This window comes from Glycine soja, chromosome 1 (assembly GCF_004193775.1).
Source record: "Glycine soja cultivar W05 chromosome 1, ASM419377v2, whole genome shotgun sequence".
Classification (NCBI taxonomy): Eukaryota; Viridiplantae; Streptophyta; class Magnoliopsida; order Fabales; family Fabaceae; genus Glycine; species Glycine soja.
In genome coordinates this window covers 33549529-33567765 of record NC_041002.1, presented here as the reverse complement: position 1 = coordinate 33567765, position 18237 = coordinate 33549529, and the positions used below count along the sequence as shown (strand labels likewise).

Here is an 18237-nt window from a genome sequence, read left to right as displayed (position 1 = left end):
CCAATAAAAAATGTAAAAGAAAAAAAAGTTTAGAATGCAGCATATTGAAAAAAAAAAAGTCACTGATGTTTAAAAAAATGCAAAAGATTCCAATAAAAAAGTGCACAAGAAAAAAAAAGGTTAGAATGCAGCATATGTTGACAGGTGTAGTTATATTTGGTGGCCATATATACTATATTGATTACTAAAATATCTTTTTGTAAAAACTCTGTTTACACTTCTTGTTCACATCCTCATATGTTTGACGATTATGATAATTGAAAGAGGAGTAGGAAATGGTTATTAAAAAAGAACGATTATGATAATTGAAAGAGGAGTAGGAAATGGTTATTAAAAAAGGACGATTATGATAATTGAAAGAGGAGTATCAAATTACAAGAGTATTAATTGAGTATGATTGTGGGTTCGAAAAAAATAAACATGTATCATGAAGAAACAATGAACAAAACAGTGAAATATTGATTAGTAAAATGATATGTATGAAATTTTACTCATGATGAGGAGGTATTCCTATTCTATGAGAAGAATTCTTATCCGTCTACTTTGCTGGAACTAAGTATTGGTACAACATGAGATTATGTCTTTTTTATGAATAAAATATATTCAAAATTAACTTTTTATTATCTCATAACAAATATGATATAGTTTATTCTATTTTTATATTTTCAAGAATAATTAAATAATTCATGAAACAAACGGGGGCCATGAAGAATTAATCTTCAAGCGTTCATCAAAACATTTGTTTACAAATAAACTATACAAATATCAAAATTATCACCTAATAATTCAAATTCAAAGTATTGTAATGAAGAAACAAACAATAAAGCTTGAATGTGTTCGCTTCCAACACTATAATTCATCTTCCGCCTTGATCTTCCAACAAAGTACTCGTTCAATTCTACCACTGTATTTGTCTGAAATTCCAACTCCCTGAAGGTTCGTCATGACTGAACACCTTTAATAAGAGCAATAATAATTTAGACACCCAATTTTTTTTTCAAATATTTAATCAATACCTATCATTTTTTCCATTTCTCTTATCATATCATATTATCTCTCACTATTGAATTGATTTTACAGAGTCAAAGAAAATTTAATGAAAGAGAATTAAAAAAATATTTAAATTATAATAATATGATAAAGGTGTGAGACTAAATTTCTTTTTTCCTCACATATTTCTCCACAACCAAATACTTCCTAGCCCTAGGTGTCTCCTATAGTATTTAGGTGTCCAAAACTCCAAATATTATTTCTCCTTTAAAAAATTACTAACCTACCATCACCAGTAAATAAAGGCTTTTAACTTGGTCTATATGACCAAAGGCACTTTGGTACATTTGCTCAATCATTCAATAATTGCACATGGGAACCAACTTTGCAAGGGAAACGGAGAATAACGTCTTAGAAACGTCATCATATTATAATAGAGAATGGAAAATGGTGTATTTTAACTAAAGAATCATTTTGACAACAAATAAGATACTACCAAATACCGTTGACATAACTTACATCCTTAACGAACCAACACAAAAAAATACCCATCTCTGATTTTCTCTCAATATTATTCCGATATCCTTCTAAGACAAAAACAAGAACACAACTTGGACATTCGTTTATTTCACTCTATGCTAACTTCTCTGTAGACAAAAATGTTCTTACCAATCATTAGTAGCACTAACTAGTAATTATAAAAAAAATAAAATAAAATCAATCAAAAGGGGCTCCAAATTAAAATCCTTGTCTAACTATTATATCATTTCCATGCATCGTTTTCCCTTACTCTAAATTTCAAACTTCATCCATAGCGCTATAACACAAGTCCCTACTAGTACTTGAACGCAATTTAAAACCATACTTATACCTAGTTTCAAACTTCATTCGTAGTCATAATTTTTGAATAGGTGTTAGCGCACATTAATTAGTCCTGATCATAAACATGTGTGTTCTTAATCCATGTAATAAAATTTCTCCATTCTAAATTCACCTTCTCTCACACCAATATATGCAACTCAACCCCACCAACACCTCCACAATGGCCGCCTCCGCCTTCTCCAAGTCGGAGTAATGCAGCGTCTGCAGCAGCAACGCCGTCGTCTTCGCCTCAAACCTCCCCGTCTCCATGCTCCTCTCCACCTGCCACCGCATCGTGTCCTGCGCCACCGGCGACAGCCACTCCAACATCTCCTCCACCGCGTCCCGCCACCCCTCTGACAGCGCCTCCCCCTCCTCCTCCCTCCTCCACCGCCCCCTCAGCTTCGCCGCCACCTTTTGCCTCACCCTGTCCGGCAACATCTCATACAACCCCTCCCGCGCGTCCTGCCCCACCGTTGCCGGAGCGTGCAACCACTGCTCTGCTGACAAAATCACCTCCGCATACCTCACCGCCAGCCCCGCCCCGCCCACCGTCGATGGCGGCGCCAGCCTCAAAACCCTATTATTAACGCTACTCTTTGGCCTATCAACTTCACCGTCACGGTTCAAGAACCGTATCACACCGGTTTTGTTGTTATTACTAGCCTTGGGAATAGGACCTGATCTTGTGACACGCTTCTGAAGTGATTCTTCATAAAGACAATAATTTTTCTTGTACAACTCGCGGTGTTCCAAGAGGCAACAACAATTGTTGTTGTTGTTGTCAACATCATTGATTTCATAGCAGTTGCAATTAGAAATGTAGCCTCCAAAAACAGAACATATTCTAGCGTATACAATGCAAACAAGCTTAGCCATGATCCCAACGGTTTTGTCCAATGTTTGGCTCCATAGCGAAACTTCCTTGTACTGCTGCACTTGTTTTCTATGATACGCTATCTGCTCGTTCAAGTATTCCATGTTTTGTTTGGGGTTGCTGTTGTAATTAGTGGCTCCCACTGTCTTCAATCTTTGTCTCTTCTTATCAGAAGCCTCGAGTTCCGCCATGTATTCCATGGCAAAATAAAGACTTCTGGTAGAAGAAACAAACTTTTCCATTTTGGAGATGATCTTTGGGGTGTTTCGAGCACCGTAACTAAGCTTGCGGAGGTCGATGAGGCCTAGCTTGAGGTCGGCGTAGACGAGGTCGAAGCGGCTGAGGCTGGGGTCGGAGCATTTCCGGCCGAACCGTGAGACAGTGTCTGCGGCCGTGTCAAGCTCCTCAAGGCGCTCTGCGGCGGCAAGGTTGAGAAGGAAGCACTCATGTTGAGAATTCAAGTATGTTACCCCTTTGGAGTTGATCACCTCTTTGCGAAGCTTGGTTATTTCTTTGTCGGAGAGGGAGTGGTAGAGGGAGATTAGGTGGCACATGGTTTTTCCGGCGTCAAAGGCGAGGATGCCGAGGACTTCAGCCCTTGGCACCGCCTTGTGACGCCATGCCATGGTGGCAACTACCATGATAACAAGGTCTCTTTACTTGCCAAAGTTGCTTTGTTTTATTTGTTTCTGTTTCCCTCTCTACCTCACTACCATGAACTATTTTTCTTATGTGTATGTCTTTATATGACTATTGACTAGTTGGGAATGGACTTTGGAGTTTTCAAGATTGAGAACTTTGGAAGAAAAGGGTTAATTTATATAGGGTGTGGTGGAAGCATGTTGCCTAGGATCTAATAATGTTTTGAATATTCCATGGACGCGTTTGGACAGTGGGGACTACGGATTCATTAGGATAATTAATTAATTAAAGATGTTTTTTTTATATATGATTGATCCTTTTAATCGTGCTTACTACCGCAAAATGCGATATTATGATATTACAGTTTGTTCTTTGTCCCGAAGTCAATTTTTCCGTCACACGACACACATATTCTCTCTGTTTTTTCTTTCTCTTTTGTTTAATAGAATGGGGTAATTAAGGGAGGTGGAAATTGAAAAACAGTTTTATTTTTTTATTTCTTAATATGGTTCAATCATAAGATTATGTACACATTACAGATAGTGAAGTGTATACGCGTTATGTGATTTATGTATATGATAGTGTTATAGTCACGTAACATAAGAGACCAAGTTGGTCGTAGATATACTTGAACCAAGTTTATATATCGTGATTTAACTTTCTCATGATTATTGAAAACACCTTAATGGAACTACACACACATATATATATTATAATCCTAATGCATAGTTCTTAACTGAAATTTGCCACTAGCTAGCTATTAATATATGCAACTTCAGAAATGGTTTCCTAGGAATCTGATACTTGAAGAGCCTTGTAGGATTGTTAATATGCTTTTTGTGTAACTATGTCCTTGCAAAACTTTATCAAAATGAATTTCTTCTCGCCAATTAACTTATTCCTCAATATTGTCCATATTAAAATAGCTTCCGCACCTCTTTCCTATTGTGGTAGCCTCAACACAACCATATGAAGTTAGTTCATAACAAATGTCCTTATATATAATGTTTCTTTGTGGATATTTGGTCACATTCATGCTCTTTTTATATATAATGCATCCTCAAATTCACGTTAATTATCATGGAAAGTATATAATAAAGACAATTCAAATAAATTCAGATGGCTTCTAAGAATTTAGCTGGCAAGACCATAATAGAAACTGGGACACACGCGGTGTCGCGGGCAAAAAGATCAAGGATGAGGAGGAGAGAGAAAGAAAATAGAAATAATTAAAAATCAGTATCATCATCAAATACAATTTCAAACTAATTAAAAACTGAAAATTAAAAAAAAATATTTAAAATAAAATGAAACTATTTCCGAAAATTAAACAAGTGCTTAAATTGTTTGAATATATTTCGTACTTAAAATAAATTTAATAAAAAAGAGAAAAGTGAGAGAAAAAAGTTTTATAGCGTTTTGTTATACTTTTGAATTCCAATATGGTCAATTATTAAGTTTGGTAAATATTTAAATAAAGCTTTTTTTCATACAGTTATGCATAGTTTCGTAAATAAAATTATTTTAGTAACTATTTAGATAATTATTATAAAAAAACCGTAGCGATTATATTATTTTTCCACTAACGTACAAATGTATATTTATAAACATATAACATATTATTAGTGACGCCCTTTTTTTTCGCAATTTTGTATTGGTATTTCATTTACTTATTTTGATTATGTAAACTGATTAATAAATTGATAGAATAATATCAAATAATAATAAAAACTTTAATATTTTTACACTGATAATACGACAAAATCATTTTTTTTTTTTATGTTTTTATAGTAATACATTTAGGTTTTCACTTTCACATACGATAATCCGGATCCGTTTATGGCCTGTGTAAACACTAGTTTTCTAGCTTTAGATATAAATCGTCGCTAATCGTTCAATCAAACAAACATAAATAATGACATTAATATGATATTATTATAGAAGTACGATATTCTAAGTTTTTGGCTTTTCCGTGTGTAACTTGCTTTGTGGCTTAGCAACGAATCTCCTAGGAAAGCTTCAGTAGTGCCCCGTGAAAGAGCAACGTTGCACTTTCACCGTACTACACAGGGTGGGAACACGATTTGTGATTTGACTATACCATCTGCGATTTAATAAATAGGTGGTCCAATCGTTTAATATTTGAGTATACAAAACAACGTTCCATCAACAAAAGCACGTAAGTATAGTCTGCATCTTCCTTTTTGGTGTTTTCTAATGGCTACCAATTCATCTCTGATTCATCTTGAACGAGTCATCATCTAATAAATGATAGTTAGGACATCAGTATCTGTTTGAATAATCATAAGAATTAATTCTTCCGAGGATAAAATTTGATAATTTTAAATAGATAATCTTAATTGAATTTTTGAATTGTCTGTTGCAAAAAATTAATTACAGGATCTAATTAGTCCTTAAATAAGTATTATCACATTTGTAGGTCCGCCCTGATTCTTCTCACATATTCATGTCAATATTTTTATCTTTGCATGTTATATATAAACCCAACACTCCTGTACAACTCAAACTCGACAGACCTATATATCGAACGAATACCCAAATTAAACAAGCGAACAATCAATAACTCAAGCACAACACCGCCTAGGAGGGCGCCAACCAAGTAAACTACTCGGCCAATCAAATGGGGACTTAGTCATCTTAAATAAGGAAAGGAGGAAACTTCATTACTAGAAATTATGCTTTTTACATCAGTTATTTATAACTTTCAACATCGGTTATTAATCGATATTAAAAAATATCAATGTTGAAAATATTATCGTTAACATTAGTTTTTCAAAATCGATGTTAACGTAAAAATGACAACATTGATTATTTAAATAACCAATGTTATATAATAAAAATTACACCAAAAAAAGGTATTAATATTCATAACAGCGTTGACAGTTAACATCAATTTTATACAAAAACTGATGTTAACTTCCAATGTTAACATTGGTTTTATTAAAAAATCGATGTTAACTTATTACTAAAATCGATGTTAACATTTTCGAAGTTAACATCGGTTTAAAACTGATGTTAACTTCCAACGTTAACATCGGTTTATTCAAAAATTGATGTTAACGTTGGCACTTAACATCGAATTTTTGAAAACCGATGTTGTTTGTGTAGATTAATATCGTTTTTTTTAAATCGATGTTGTTATTAGGAATTTTTTTTTAATACATTGTTTGTTTTTTCAATAAATCCAAAAATTAACCTGCAAATTTGAAATTAGACCACACATCACAACATATATCATTTGTATTAATCTTTGAAACAGTTTTTAGCAGAAAACTAGCTAATAAACTATCAACTATAAAAAATCAATTGATAACTATCAATAAAGAATTTATTAATAACTATCAATAAAAAATATTCAATGTTAAAAGGAAACATCAATTGTAAAAAATGTAAAGCAAGCTAGTAAACTAATTAAGTAAACTAAAATTACAAAGTTTCCTAACATCCTAAGTTTGATTTCTAACTTTGAGATAATACTTTACCTACTGGATGCGAAGTACCTTCAATCTCTCTGCTTCCAATGGTCTAACATCATTAAAATACTGCATGATAAAATAAAGCATAAGTAAATAATGTAATACCAATCATAACAAAATCAAATTTATTTGAAATAAACAATTACCATTTCCCAATTATTCTTGAAACTTCCTAAGATTATAGTGGACATCCAATGCATCACGTAATAGCCACACTTAGTACTTCCTTTTTTTCTATTACACTAAATACATAATGAAATTTAGATATTAAATGTTAACTACAAATTAGTGTACACACACATAAAATATATATAAGTAGAAACTTTCTTTAAATCACTTACTTTAACAACAATTCACCTAGCACCAGCCTTGGATTTAGGTTGTGGAGTATCGTCAAGTCCTTTCAAAGCACTGTTGAATACAAGAAACATTAATATATTGATGTTGCTGAGTAATGCTAATGCAAATGTATTGAAAAACAACACTGACTTGTTAATTATTCCTTTAAGGTAGTTGTTTGACCTATTATGCAAGGAACAAAACCAGACAACAAGATTTTCCTTAGGCAAAATGACGACCATTTTCCAATGTGCACTGCTGTGGAGACCAATATAGGTTATTGTAGTATTTGACATTATATAAATTCATTTGTTCAATTTAACTTACCAATTCAGGTAGGCTCCTAGGTAGACATCCTATTTTGAATTATGCATCTAGTTCTTCATGTAACTTTCTGATTCAAATTGTGATTGCCCATATCTCTGGATGGACTGTGGCTCAAGGAATTCATACACATCGGAATTCCTTGCTCGCATACTTGTCTCAAGCAGATTCCTATTGTTGTTAACACAAAGTAAATTATGTATGAATTTAAAATAATAACTTAGGTAATTAACAATAATCTAAATTGACTTACGGAATCCACAACTGTATGACAAAGATGCTGAGACATTGACCACTATTTGCTATTTCAGACAGATCTTCATGCTTTATGTACAAGGAAAAGTCTTCATTAAACATCCCGAACACGGTAGCATCCCACATAACCTACAACGGCTTCAAAAAAAGCTGTGGGATGGTCAATGTCATCAGATATAGGGGATCATCGACCTCATGATCCGGCCTATCTGTAGGTTTTACTAGTCCCACAGCTCCCTGTTATCCAACATAGTTAATTAAGATAATTTAATTACAGTGAACAATTCAATTGAAAAAAGAAGCATTTAATGACACTAAAATTCCTATTCTAATAAACGGTTGACGAGATGTGTCGGCCAAGCAAGGAAGGTGTTAAGTGTCTAGCCCACTAAAATAACCTCGTCAGTGGGTACAGGAATGAGAGCATCTCCAACTTTAATCTCCTCAACATCGACCTTCACTTGATCATGCAAAAAAGGGATGTTGTGAACGGTTTTGGATCCCTCATAAATTCTTCCTAGGGAAACCAGGCGGGGAGGATTTTCTTCGATATATAACCCGCATTTGTCTGAGTCACCCGTGTCTGAATTGTTCCCTGTGTGATCAACACAACTCTCCTTTGTGCTGACCCGAGCAGCTAAGGGACCAACCTCTGGAGGCAGTGCAAGTCCTTGTGATTGTATCTGTGACTAAAACTGGGACTGCATCTAGCTAAAGGATAACATCAGTTGTCGAGTCACTTTTTCTGTGATCAACTCCTCCAACTAGTCCCTGATCTATTGAGTTAGCTGCTTTAGTTATTCGGGATCCATGGAGGAAGAAGTGGGGGAGGTCTGTGGAGTCGATCCAAAGTATTGCTTGATCATCACACTGGCTTCAGCAGTACGCACACGACTAGGGTGCTCTGGTCGCCCAATGGCAGCAGACAGGACATCCTAACATCCATGGGGGACAAAGGAACCCTGTGACGCTTGCTCCTCCAATGAATCCTTACATAACACATTTATTTGTTTAGTCAATCACACAATAAACATAACTAATTACAATTATTAATTGAAAGTGACTTACAATTTTTTTAGCAATTTCTTTTGTTGCCTCAGACGTCATCTAGCTAGTTTTCTTGGTACGGGTCATCTTCCACTTCACGTGCTGTCTGATGGGAGATGGAGGATCAATCACAACCTCAGTGCTTTCGGATTGAGCAGCTTCCTCCAATTTTTTCTTTGTCTTCTCAGCCATCAGCTTCTTTTCTAAATGTTCATAACCCCCACAAGACAAAATGTGGGGGGGGGGGGGGGCAGTGTTTTGCTTCTGGATGGCCCGTGTCTTTTTTTCCACACATCCTGCAAAAATTAAACATTAATGAAACTCATGATTGCAATGTATTATAATAAGTGAGTTTAAACTTGAAAACAATGAAAATGACAAAGAACATACCTCGCACGAGGAGTATCTATGGCTCTGACAAAATTGGGCCCATTTCTCCTTGCCAATGTTGTATTTTTCGCATACAGTGTCATTGACACTGTCCTTGTCGGCTGCAAGTGCCCATTTTGACGTCAAATCAGACTTAAACTGTCTCCACCGCTCCCCACAGTCTGAAGTATTTTCTTCTTTGTCCTAACGTCAGATGCTTCAGGGATATCAAACTCAGCCTGACAAACAACAAATTAAGTTTTATTGTTAGTAAATTAAAAAATTTGGCTAATAAACAAAATGCAAGATGAAAAAGAAAATACCTGAATATCCTCCCATATCAAATCCTTCTGAGCAGCAGGGACTTGCTTCCAATTCTCGTATGTCACGTAGACCTTATCACTAGCGACAATCCCCAAATATGTTCTTAATTTCTTCTTGTGGGGACCGTCGACCTTCCTGGTCGCAAGATTGACGTGGATCACCGGTCTGTCTGCCCTAGCTGGTCTAGTCACCAATGAAAAATTGAATCAATTATGTAAAGAAAAAACTGAATCAGTTATGTAAATGAATGGAATGAAATGAAATACATAATAAGAAAATTACATTAGATGATGTTAATTAATTCTCCTTCATCATGATCATTACGATTAGCATGAACGTCGTCAGCTTCTTCTTCTCCGACGACGTTAGGCGACATTTGTGTAGACAAAGGACTAACATAAGTATCAATGTATGAATCATCATCTTCTACATTAACACCAATTGTTTTCCCATGTAGAACCACCGACCACCTTTTATCACAAGGGTCTTGAACATAAAATACCTGTTTAGCTTGTTCTGCCATGATGAAAGGGTCATTCTGGTAAGCTAGTTTCTTTAGATCTACCAACGTAAATCCTACATCATTGGTCCGCACGTCGGTGTTGCTGTCAACCCATTTACATTTGAAAACACAAACAGTGAATTTGACATAGTTAAGCTCCCAAATTTCTTCATTGAACCCAAAGTAAGGGATGGAAGCTACACAAGGATTGTCATCATGTACACTAGCGAAGTGTTGAGATTCAGCCCTTAGAGTGACCCCACTGTTTTGCATTTGTTTATGTCGTATCCTTGCCAAGTTATAACATTTCTTTTAGGCTCATCTGCTAGCTTTCTTAATGTTTCAGAAGCATTTTCATCAGCAAAGATTGTATCTTTAAACCAATCAAGGAAAGTCTTGTTATGCCTTTTCAAGACCCAGTTCTTCGACATTTTTGGATTACTTTCTTTCACTAAACCTTTATGCTGAAGTATGTATGGCAAAACTTCATTACTGTTATTTAACACGTACAAGTGAGCTTGTAACAAATCTTCTACACTTGGAGTGATAACATGCAGTCCTCTTGAACCCTTACCGCCCACTCTGTTGTCATGCTGAGACTCGGGAAGCCCAACAAGTTTAGCCTTTTCAATATACTCTGAACAAAATTCAATGGCTTCTTCTGCAATGTACCTTTCAATAATAAATGCTTCCAGACGATGTAGATTCTTCGTATATCCTTTTAAGATCTTTATGTATTGCTCAACCGGGCACATCCACCGCAAAAAAACAAGACCACAACATTTGATTTCTTTGACCAGATGAACAATTAAGTGAACCATGATGTCAAAGAAAGCAGGAGGAAAATACATCTCCAACTAGCACAGTATAATAGCAACCTCATTTTCCAGCTCATCTAACTTCACAGGATCAACGACTTTGCTACATATGGCATTGAAGAAAAAGCACAGGCGAGTTATGGCTAACCTGACTTTGTTGGGCAAAATGTCTCGTATGGCCACGGCTAACAATTGCTGCATGAACATGTGACAATCGTGAGACTTTAACCCTACCAACTTAAGATCCTTCAACTGCACAAGGCTCTTCATATTTGAAGAGTATCCTAGTGGAACTTTGACCCGGCGCAGACATTGACAAAAACTAATTTTCTCATTTCTGGACAATGTATGACAGGATGGAGGCAAGTATATTTTTTTACCATTAGACCTTGGATGCAACTGCGATCATATACCCATCTTAGCTAGATCTTGACGGGTATTCAGACCATCTTTCGTCTTGTCTTGGATGTTAAGGAGCGTCCCAATGACACTATCACATACATTTTTCTCCACATGCACAACATCAATACATTGTCTAATATCTAGATCAGACCAGTACGGAAGATCAAAGAAAATCGACCTCTTCTTCCATATGCAAGTCTTACTTTTTTCCTTCTTTTGGGTATTTCCAAATATAGTATTCGGGTGTTGAACTCGTTGGAAGACCTACTCACCAATCATCGATATCAGCGCAGTTTCGAGCTCTTGACTTCCATTAAATATTTTTTTCAATCGCCTCTAAGGGTGATGAGGTTTTAGAAAATGCCAATGCCTAGTGTAGACTATTTTTCTACCATGTTTTAGTTGTATGTAGCTTGTGTCTTCTTCACAGATGGGGCATGCATGATGACCCTTAACACTGTAACCGCTCAAATTCCCATATGCTGGAAAGTCATTAATGATACGAAAAAGCATTGCACGCATTTGAAAAGTCTCATTCCAAAACCCATCAAACACTAAAACCCCTTCATCCCACAACTTTGTTAGGTCTTCAATCAACAGACTTAGATAAACATCAATGTCATTTCCTGGCTGTCTTGGGCCTAATATCATCATAGAAAACATCATGTATTTTCGCTTCATGCACAACCAAGGAGGCAAATTGTAAATTACTAGTAGAACTGGCCATGAACTGTGTTGAGTGCTTAAATTTACATATGGATTCATTCCATCAATGACTAGTCCAAGCCTAAGATTTCTTACCTCTTTGCCCAAATCTAGAAACAAACGATCTATCTTCTTCCACTGGGAGCAATCAGCCGGATGACAGACCATTCCATCGCAGTTTCTCCCATTTGCATGCCATGTAAGGTCTTTAGCGTCATCTCCATTAGCAAAAAGACGCTTAAATCTTGGAACGATCAGTAGGTACCACAACACCTTCGCTGGGGGGCCCTTCTTTGAGTTTTCATCACTACTACACTCCTCATCATCCTTGACTTTGTACCGCGATACCCCACACCTAGGACATTTGGACATTTCTTCAAATTCATGTCTGTACAGTATGCAATCATTCGGGCAAGCATGAATCTTCTAATACTCCATACCAATTGGACATAGTATCTTCTTCGCCTGATAGTAACTTTTAGGCAATGTGTTTTCCTCTGGAAGCAGATCGTGCACTACTTGAAGCAGCGAACTAAAACTTTTGTCACTCCACCCATATATGGCCTTAACATTAACCAAACTTAACACCATTGACAACAACATCAATGAATTCTTGCACCCCGGATACAAAGGTTTCTTTGAATCAGTTTGCAGTGTATCATACATAGGGGCATGTGCTTGCTGAAAAGACTCTTGTCCAAGGTTACGAATCATATCCTCCAAGCGATCTTCCATTTCTACATCAAACGGTTCACATTGGGACCCACTCTGCATGTCTGTCAATTCACCATGCCATATTCATGTTGTATAAGTCTTCTTAATTCCATCACACAACAAATGCTCCCATATGTCGTCGACTTTTTGGCGTCTCTCGTTCAAACAATTTATGCACGGACAAAAAAATTTGTCGTTTTCATCCGGCCGACTTCTTTCTAAAGCAAATTGTAGGAACTGTTCCATGCTTTCCTCATACGTAGCGCTCAAGCGAATTTCATTCATCCAACTTCGATCCATCTAAATAATAACTCGGTGATACTCCGAAACTCGTTGAATGCATGAAATCTCTCTTTTTCATTTAAGGTGTGGCCCTATCCCATTCAGGAAGACATTTTTTTATGCTAGATTCATGCTCAAGGTTAATATTATTTTGTTAAATTTGATAAAATTTTGGCAGCATTTCGCATTGGTCTCCAAGTACATGACATGAAATCGGTGACATTAATTCCCCAATAATCAAGTATGCACTCAGAGAACAACTAGAAATGCATCGTACCAAAATTCCATCAAATTAAACAAAATAATGTTAACCTTAACGCATGAATCTACCATAAAAATATGAGTCTCCCCAAACTGTCCAAAACGGACAATTCAAGATTCAATACAACGATTAATGCAAACTGTCCGCAAGAATCATTGTATTCAATCTCAAACGGGAATCTAAGGTTCACTCATTATGAACAAAAGTTGTATGTAAAGAAAAGTACATTAATGACATACAAAAACATACAAAAAAAATCATAAAAAATTAAACATAAAAAATTTATGAAAAACTTTCATACCTATCACGATAATCAGTACAATGTCCAGCAGCGAATGTCGTGATGGTGTGCAAAACTTTCGTACCTGTAATAATGATCAATACAGTGATCTAATTTGCTGCATAATTATATGATGACACCATTTAAATAAAGTTCCAGTCGAAATGAAATTCACAATAATAGCATTTGGATATAAGTACAAAATGATATTCTAATAACTGAGGCAACACTAAACATCACATAACAAAAAAGTCCAGGTATATCTTGCAAGAAGAGATGCAGTTGATATATACTCACAATTAAATGATAACATGAGTTATTTTTTTAAAATGATACATGTCACCTCATAGCTTGGGCAGCTACACAAACACAACAAACACTTTTTCTCTCTTTCTCACTTACACTCAGACAATCTCTTTCATTCAAGTCCAGGTATAGACAATCATGTTGTATATATAAAACCCATATAGGATTTGCTTGCCTAGCTTTCGAGATCAACATGTTAATAGCATGTTTGTGAATGAATTTTGTAAGGTTGGGTTGGACATGAAGGCTGTTGCGTGTGATAGGAACCTTATAGAAGATATGATCAATGATCTTATGGGTCACAGGAAGGAGGAGTTTCTGAATTCAGCACGAAAATGACTATGTTGGCTAACCATAGTGTGAGGTGATTCTTCTTACTCCAATTTTGATTGTTTGATCCATTGCATAAAAGCAATAAGTGAAAAGCATAGGGATTGGAAAGGTGATGACATACTTGCTTTCTTCTCAAATTAAGGAAGTAAGAAGAAGCAGTGCACTGAAACTTCCTATATGGTACTCCTATCTATGTAAATCTAATTAAGGACATAGGGATTGGGAAATCCAAGTGGTCTTGAAGCATGCATGCCCAATTGCTCCCCTAATGAAGTTTCCCTAGTGCAAAGATTGGTTTGTTATGATCCAGCAAAGAGAACCACAACTATGGAGTTACTTTAGGACAAGTACTTTAGTGAAGAACCTCTTCATGTTCCAATTTGTGAATTGCAGGTTCCTTTGACTAGAAATGGACAAGAACAGGATTCACCTGGTGGCCACAATGAAATGGGGTCTGATTCTGATTTGGAGGAGTTTGGCACCTTGAATATCACCACAACTGGTTCTGATTCATCTAAACAGATCCCTTGAACATGAAGGATATGATGCACCTTTAATTTTGTTTTATTATTATTATATAAAAAAATTTAATTCAAGGTGCATCGTGTTCTTTGGACAAGATTTGTGCTTTGCTGTTCGATTGGTATTATATTTGCTGAATGATAAACTATTGCTACTTATCTTATTGATAAATTAGCTCTAAGGGTTGGCAATGAGAAGGTATTATGTTGGTATATGCACTTGCAAACTCTCATTTGTTGTAACTGCAAGTTTCCCTCTTCACCAAAGCATACATATATATACAAGATGTCAAGACTTCACCACAACATTTTGAAAAAGTGGCTCTATTATAATTTATACCAGTTCCTGATTTGGGTGATCTGAGCTGCTATAGGAGGAGTTTTTTTTTTTTGTTTTTTCTGTACAAATATTGAGTTTTACATATGGGGGGTCGTTGTTCAAAGTCTATGAAAGGTGACAAGGTGTTTGCTAAATCAGATGGACATTCTGATAACCATAAATCTAATGGTAAGAACCACAAGTCCACCAACATGCCTAGTGATTTGACAAGTGCTGGGATCATGGACTAGACAAGAAAAAACAAGAAGTTGCTGCTACTGCAGGGAATAGTTCTGATGATTTCTATGATGGACTTGGGTGCTGTCATGTTCGGGGTTATTAGAAATTAAACTCAAACAGATTGACCACTAGTCCACTAGATACACAAAAAAACCATTCTTGCACCTTTACAGCTTGCTCTATTATTATTAGAACATTTTTCTATTTCAGCCACATAAACATCACTATTAAGAGAAACAATATAAGCAAGGGAAAGAATGTAGCCTAGTATTATCAATCCAAACATCATAACTTAGTAGAAGATAAGAAAATCAGTTATCCGAACATGATAAATTGCGAGCAAATCAGTTATCAATCCAAACATGATAACAATTTTCTCTCCTTTATTGGCAATGTAGATAACAGCTACTGCAAGCAAAGGATTTTCACCTGAATAGGAGTAAGGCAAAGCATATGCATTACAATTTTACCAAGAAAGAACAAAGAAGAGAGCAATGACTTGGAAATAAAAATTGAACATGTCATACCATAGGAACTTAAATGCCAAATTCTCTAAATAGATAATCAAATTATTGTTTGTCACATACTTTTTTTTTATCAGCCAAATAAAAAACTCATTAAAGGGGTATCCTACCCACAAAGCAACAACAGCAGAAACAGAAAATATCAAAAAGGAAAAAGAAATGACAGACACCATGGACATTGTTACATACTGCAACTATGATGAAAATTTCTACTCCGATGCAAAGTTTCATGAAGTTATCTAATGTAATTCCCCATTCAGCATATATCAGACCCATTTGAAAGATCAAATATGCCCACTGTATAAAAACACCAGTGAATTATTATACTGCTCAATCTCATTCTTAATTAGAAGGCCAAAAATCATTACTGTTACATTGTTATTCCATGTACCGATCAGTTGACAGTGTTCCCAACTCTGTTCCTTTATTATGATAATGTTGCTTATAGGATATCTTGACAAACAAAAAAATCTTCTATTTAAATCTTACACTAGACACTTGATCTAATCCTTAGCAATTTCAAGAATTTCCATTTCTTCGATTCTCTTTTGGATTCTTCAGCTACTTAATTTCCAACTTGTAACAACTTGTCCTAAATAGTGCTAGGAATTATTAACCAACTTAGACACTAAGTTTACTATTATTTCTAGATGCTGCCCTGATGTGATCAAACTATTTGAGTCTGATTCATTTTGTGTGTTTGTATTGTGTTGTGTCATGAGTATATAAATAGGTTACTTTCTCAGTTGTAGCTGTTTAGGGACACTAATGAAAGTATATTCTGGATCTTCTCAAAGACACTAGCATGATGGGTTGTAGACCAGCTGAAACTCCTATAAATCTTAACAAAAAACTTGGAAGTGAAGACAAAGGAGATCTAATTGATATGACACGATACCAAAGATTAGTGTCATAGGAAGATTAATTTATTTCTATCATACCAGGCAACAAGGCATCAAAGTATTCACACATGCAGATTGGCCTGGATCCATTATTAACCAAAAGTCCACTTCCGTCTAGTGTACATTTCTTTGGGGTAATTTGGTTACTTGGAGAAGCAAAAAACAAAAAATTGTTGCTAGAAGTAGTGCAGAGCCTAAATATATAGGACAGTGGCCAGGGAGTTTGCTAAATTTTATAGCTTAAAAGGATTCTAGAAGAGTTACAAATAAGGATCCTAGAAGATATGCATAGCTAAAATCCAAATTAGATTAGATTGTATTCTACTTTATTCTAGGAGATTCAGTTAGTTGATATCAAGATCAGATTATGTAGATCTAATTTCATTCTCCTTTATTTTCCTACCTTGGCAGCATCAACTCAAACAACAAAGATATATTAAAGGCTTAAAAATTGATATTTTTCTTCAATAATTTAAATACCTCTTCAGTTTATTGAAAGTAGGCGAGCAATATATAAGACGATACCCTATAGATATTAATAACCAAAAATGGTGTAAGCATAACAATAATATCTAATCTTTCTAATGTACTCAACTACAGTTTCAATCAATTTTAAATCAATACATGCAAGAAGGGATCAAATTATTTTGTTATATTAAAGGCTTGAAAAATAATTAAGCTTAAGGATCCTCATGACATTAAATTAAACTGCTTGCTCAAAGAAAGATAGGATTGTTATTTTGACTCAAACTGTTCAATTTCCTCTTAAAGCGTGCATGGTGCAACTAGTTTTTGTTTCACTTTCCGCCCCCTTCATGTTAATTCCACACTGAAAAGACAAAAGGTGTGGCCCCTTTTTCTCTCAAAGAAACACATGCCTCACTATCCCATATTAAGTTGAATTGGAAGGTACTACTAAGTTCTTGTTACATAACTATTTACTCTTGTCTGTTACTAGCCTAAGTTGGATAGTACAATGCATCAATTCTTAAAGGTCCTACTTGAATGATACAGGTTAATGTGCTCACAAGCATTGATCTTTACACTTGATGCCTAGAATCTTTCTTCCCTTGTTGATCTTTCTGCATAATTGTAGAATAAGATAAAGAATTTGCTGGCACTAGGAGAAAACTTGAACTAGAAAACACATGTAGTAGTGGTTTAGTTTGTTAAGGCTAATAATAACTCGAGGAGCTTAAAAAAATTAGCATGTTATTCTCAACTTTTACAAAATAAAATCCTTTGAACATTAAATGTTACAACAAGAGAAAAAGCAATGCACAAACTTAGCATGTTATTCAGATTTCAGGTCATCAATAACAAACTCTACAATTTCTCTTTCTTCTTCATTCTCTCTGACATTCCCTCACCCGCTGGCCAACTTTATGTTAAACCAACAAGTCGATTTTCTTTCTTGGTTTTTGTTTCTTTTACAGTAAGGTATTATACCATGTTCTGCCTCTTCTCTCACTACTACTCTTCCATGATGCACCATGTCACTGATTTTCTCCTCCAACCTATTTTCACACGAGGGGTGTCTGCTTCACTCAACCTAGTTTTGTTACTTGTGCTTGTTGTGTATTGGGTATGGAAGAAAGTGCA

The 18237-nt window shown here is 35.4% G+C and overlaps 1 protein-coding gene across 1 annotated transcript; it reads right to left on the bottom strand.

Annotated features, from left to right (window-relative positions):
* Positions 1-1548: 1548 nt before the first annotated feature.
* On the bottom strand, positions 1549-3530 carry LOC114414960. The gene has a single exon (XM_028379430.1). The coding sequence runs from the start codon at positions 3367-3369 to the stop codon at positions 1981-1983; it is 1389 nt and encodes a 462-aa protein (XP_028235231.1). The 5' UTR covers positions 3370-3530; the 3' UTR covers positions 1549-1980.
* Positions 3531-18237: the final 14707 nt, after the last annotated feature.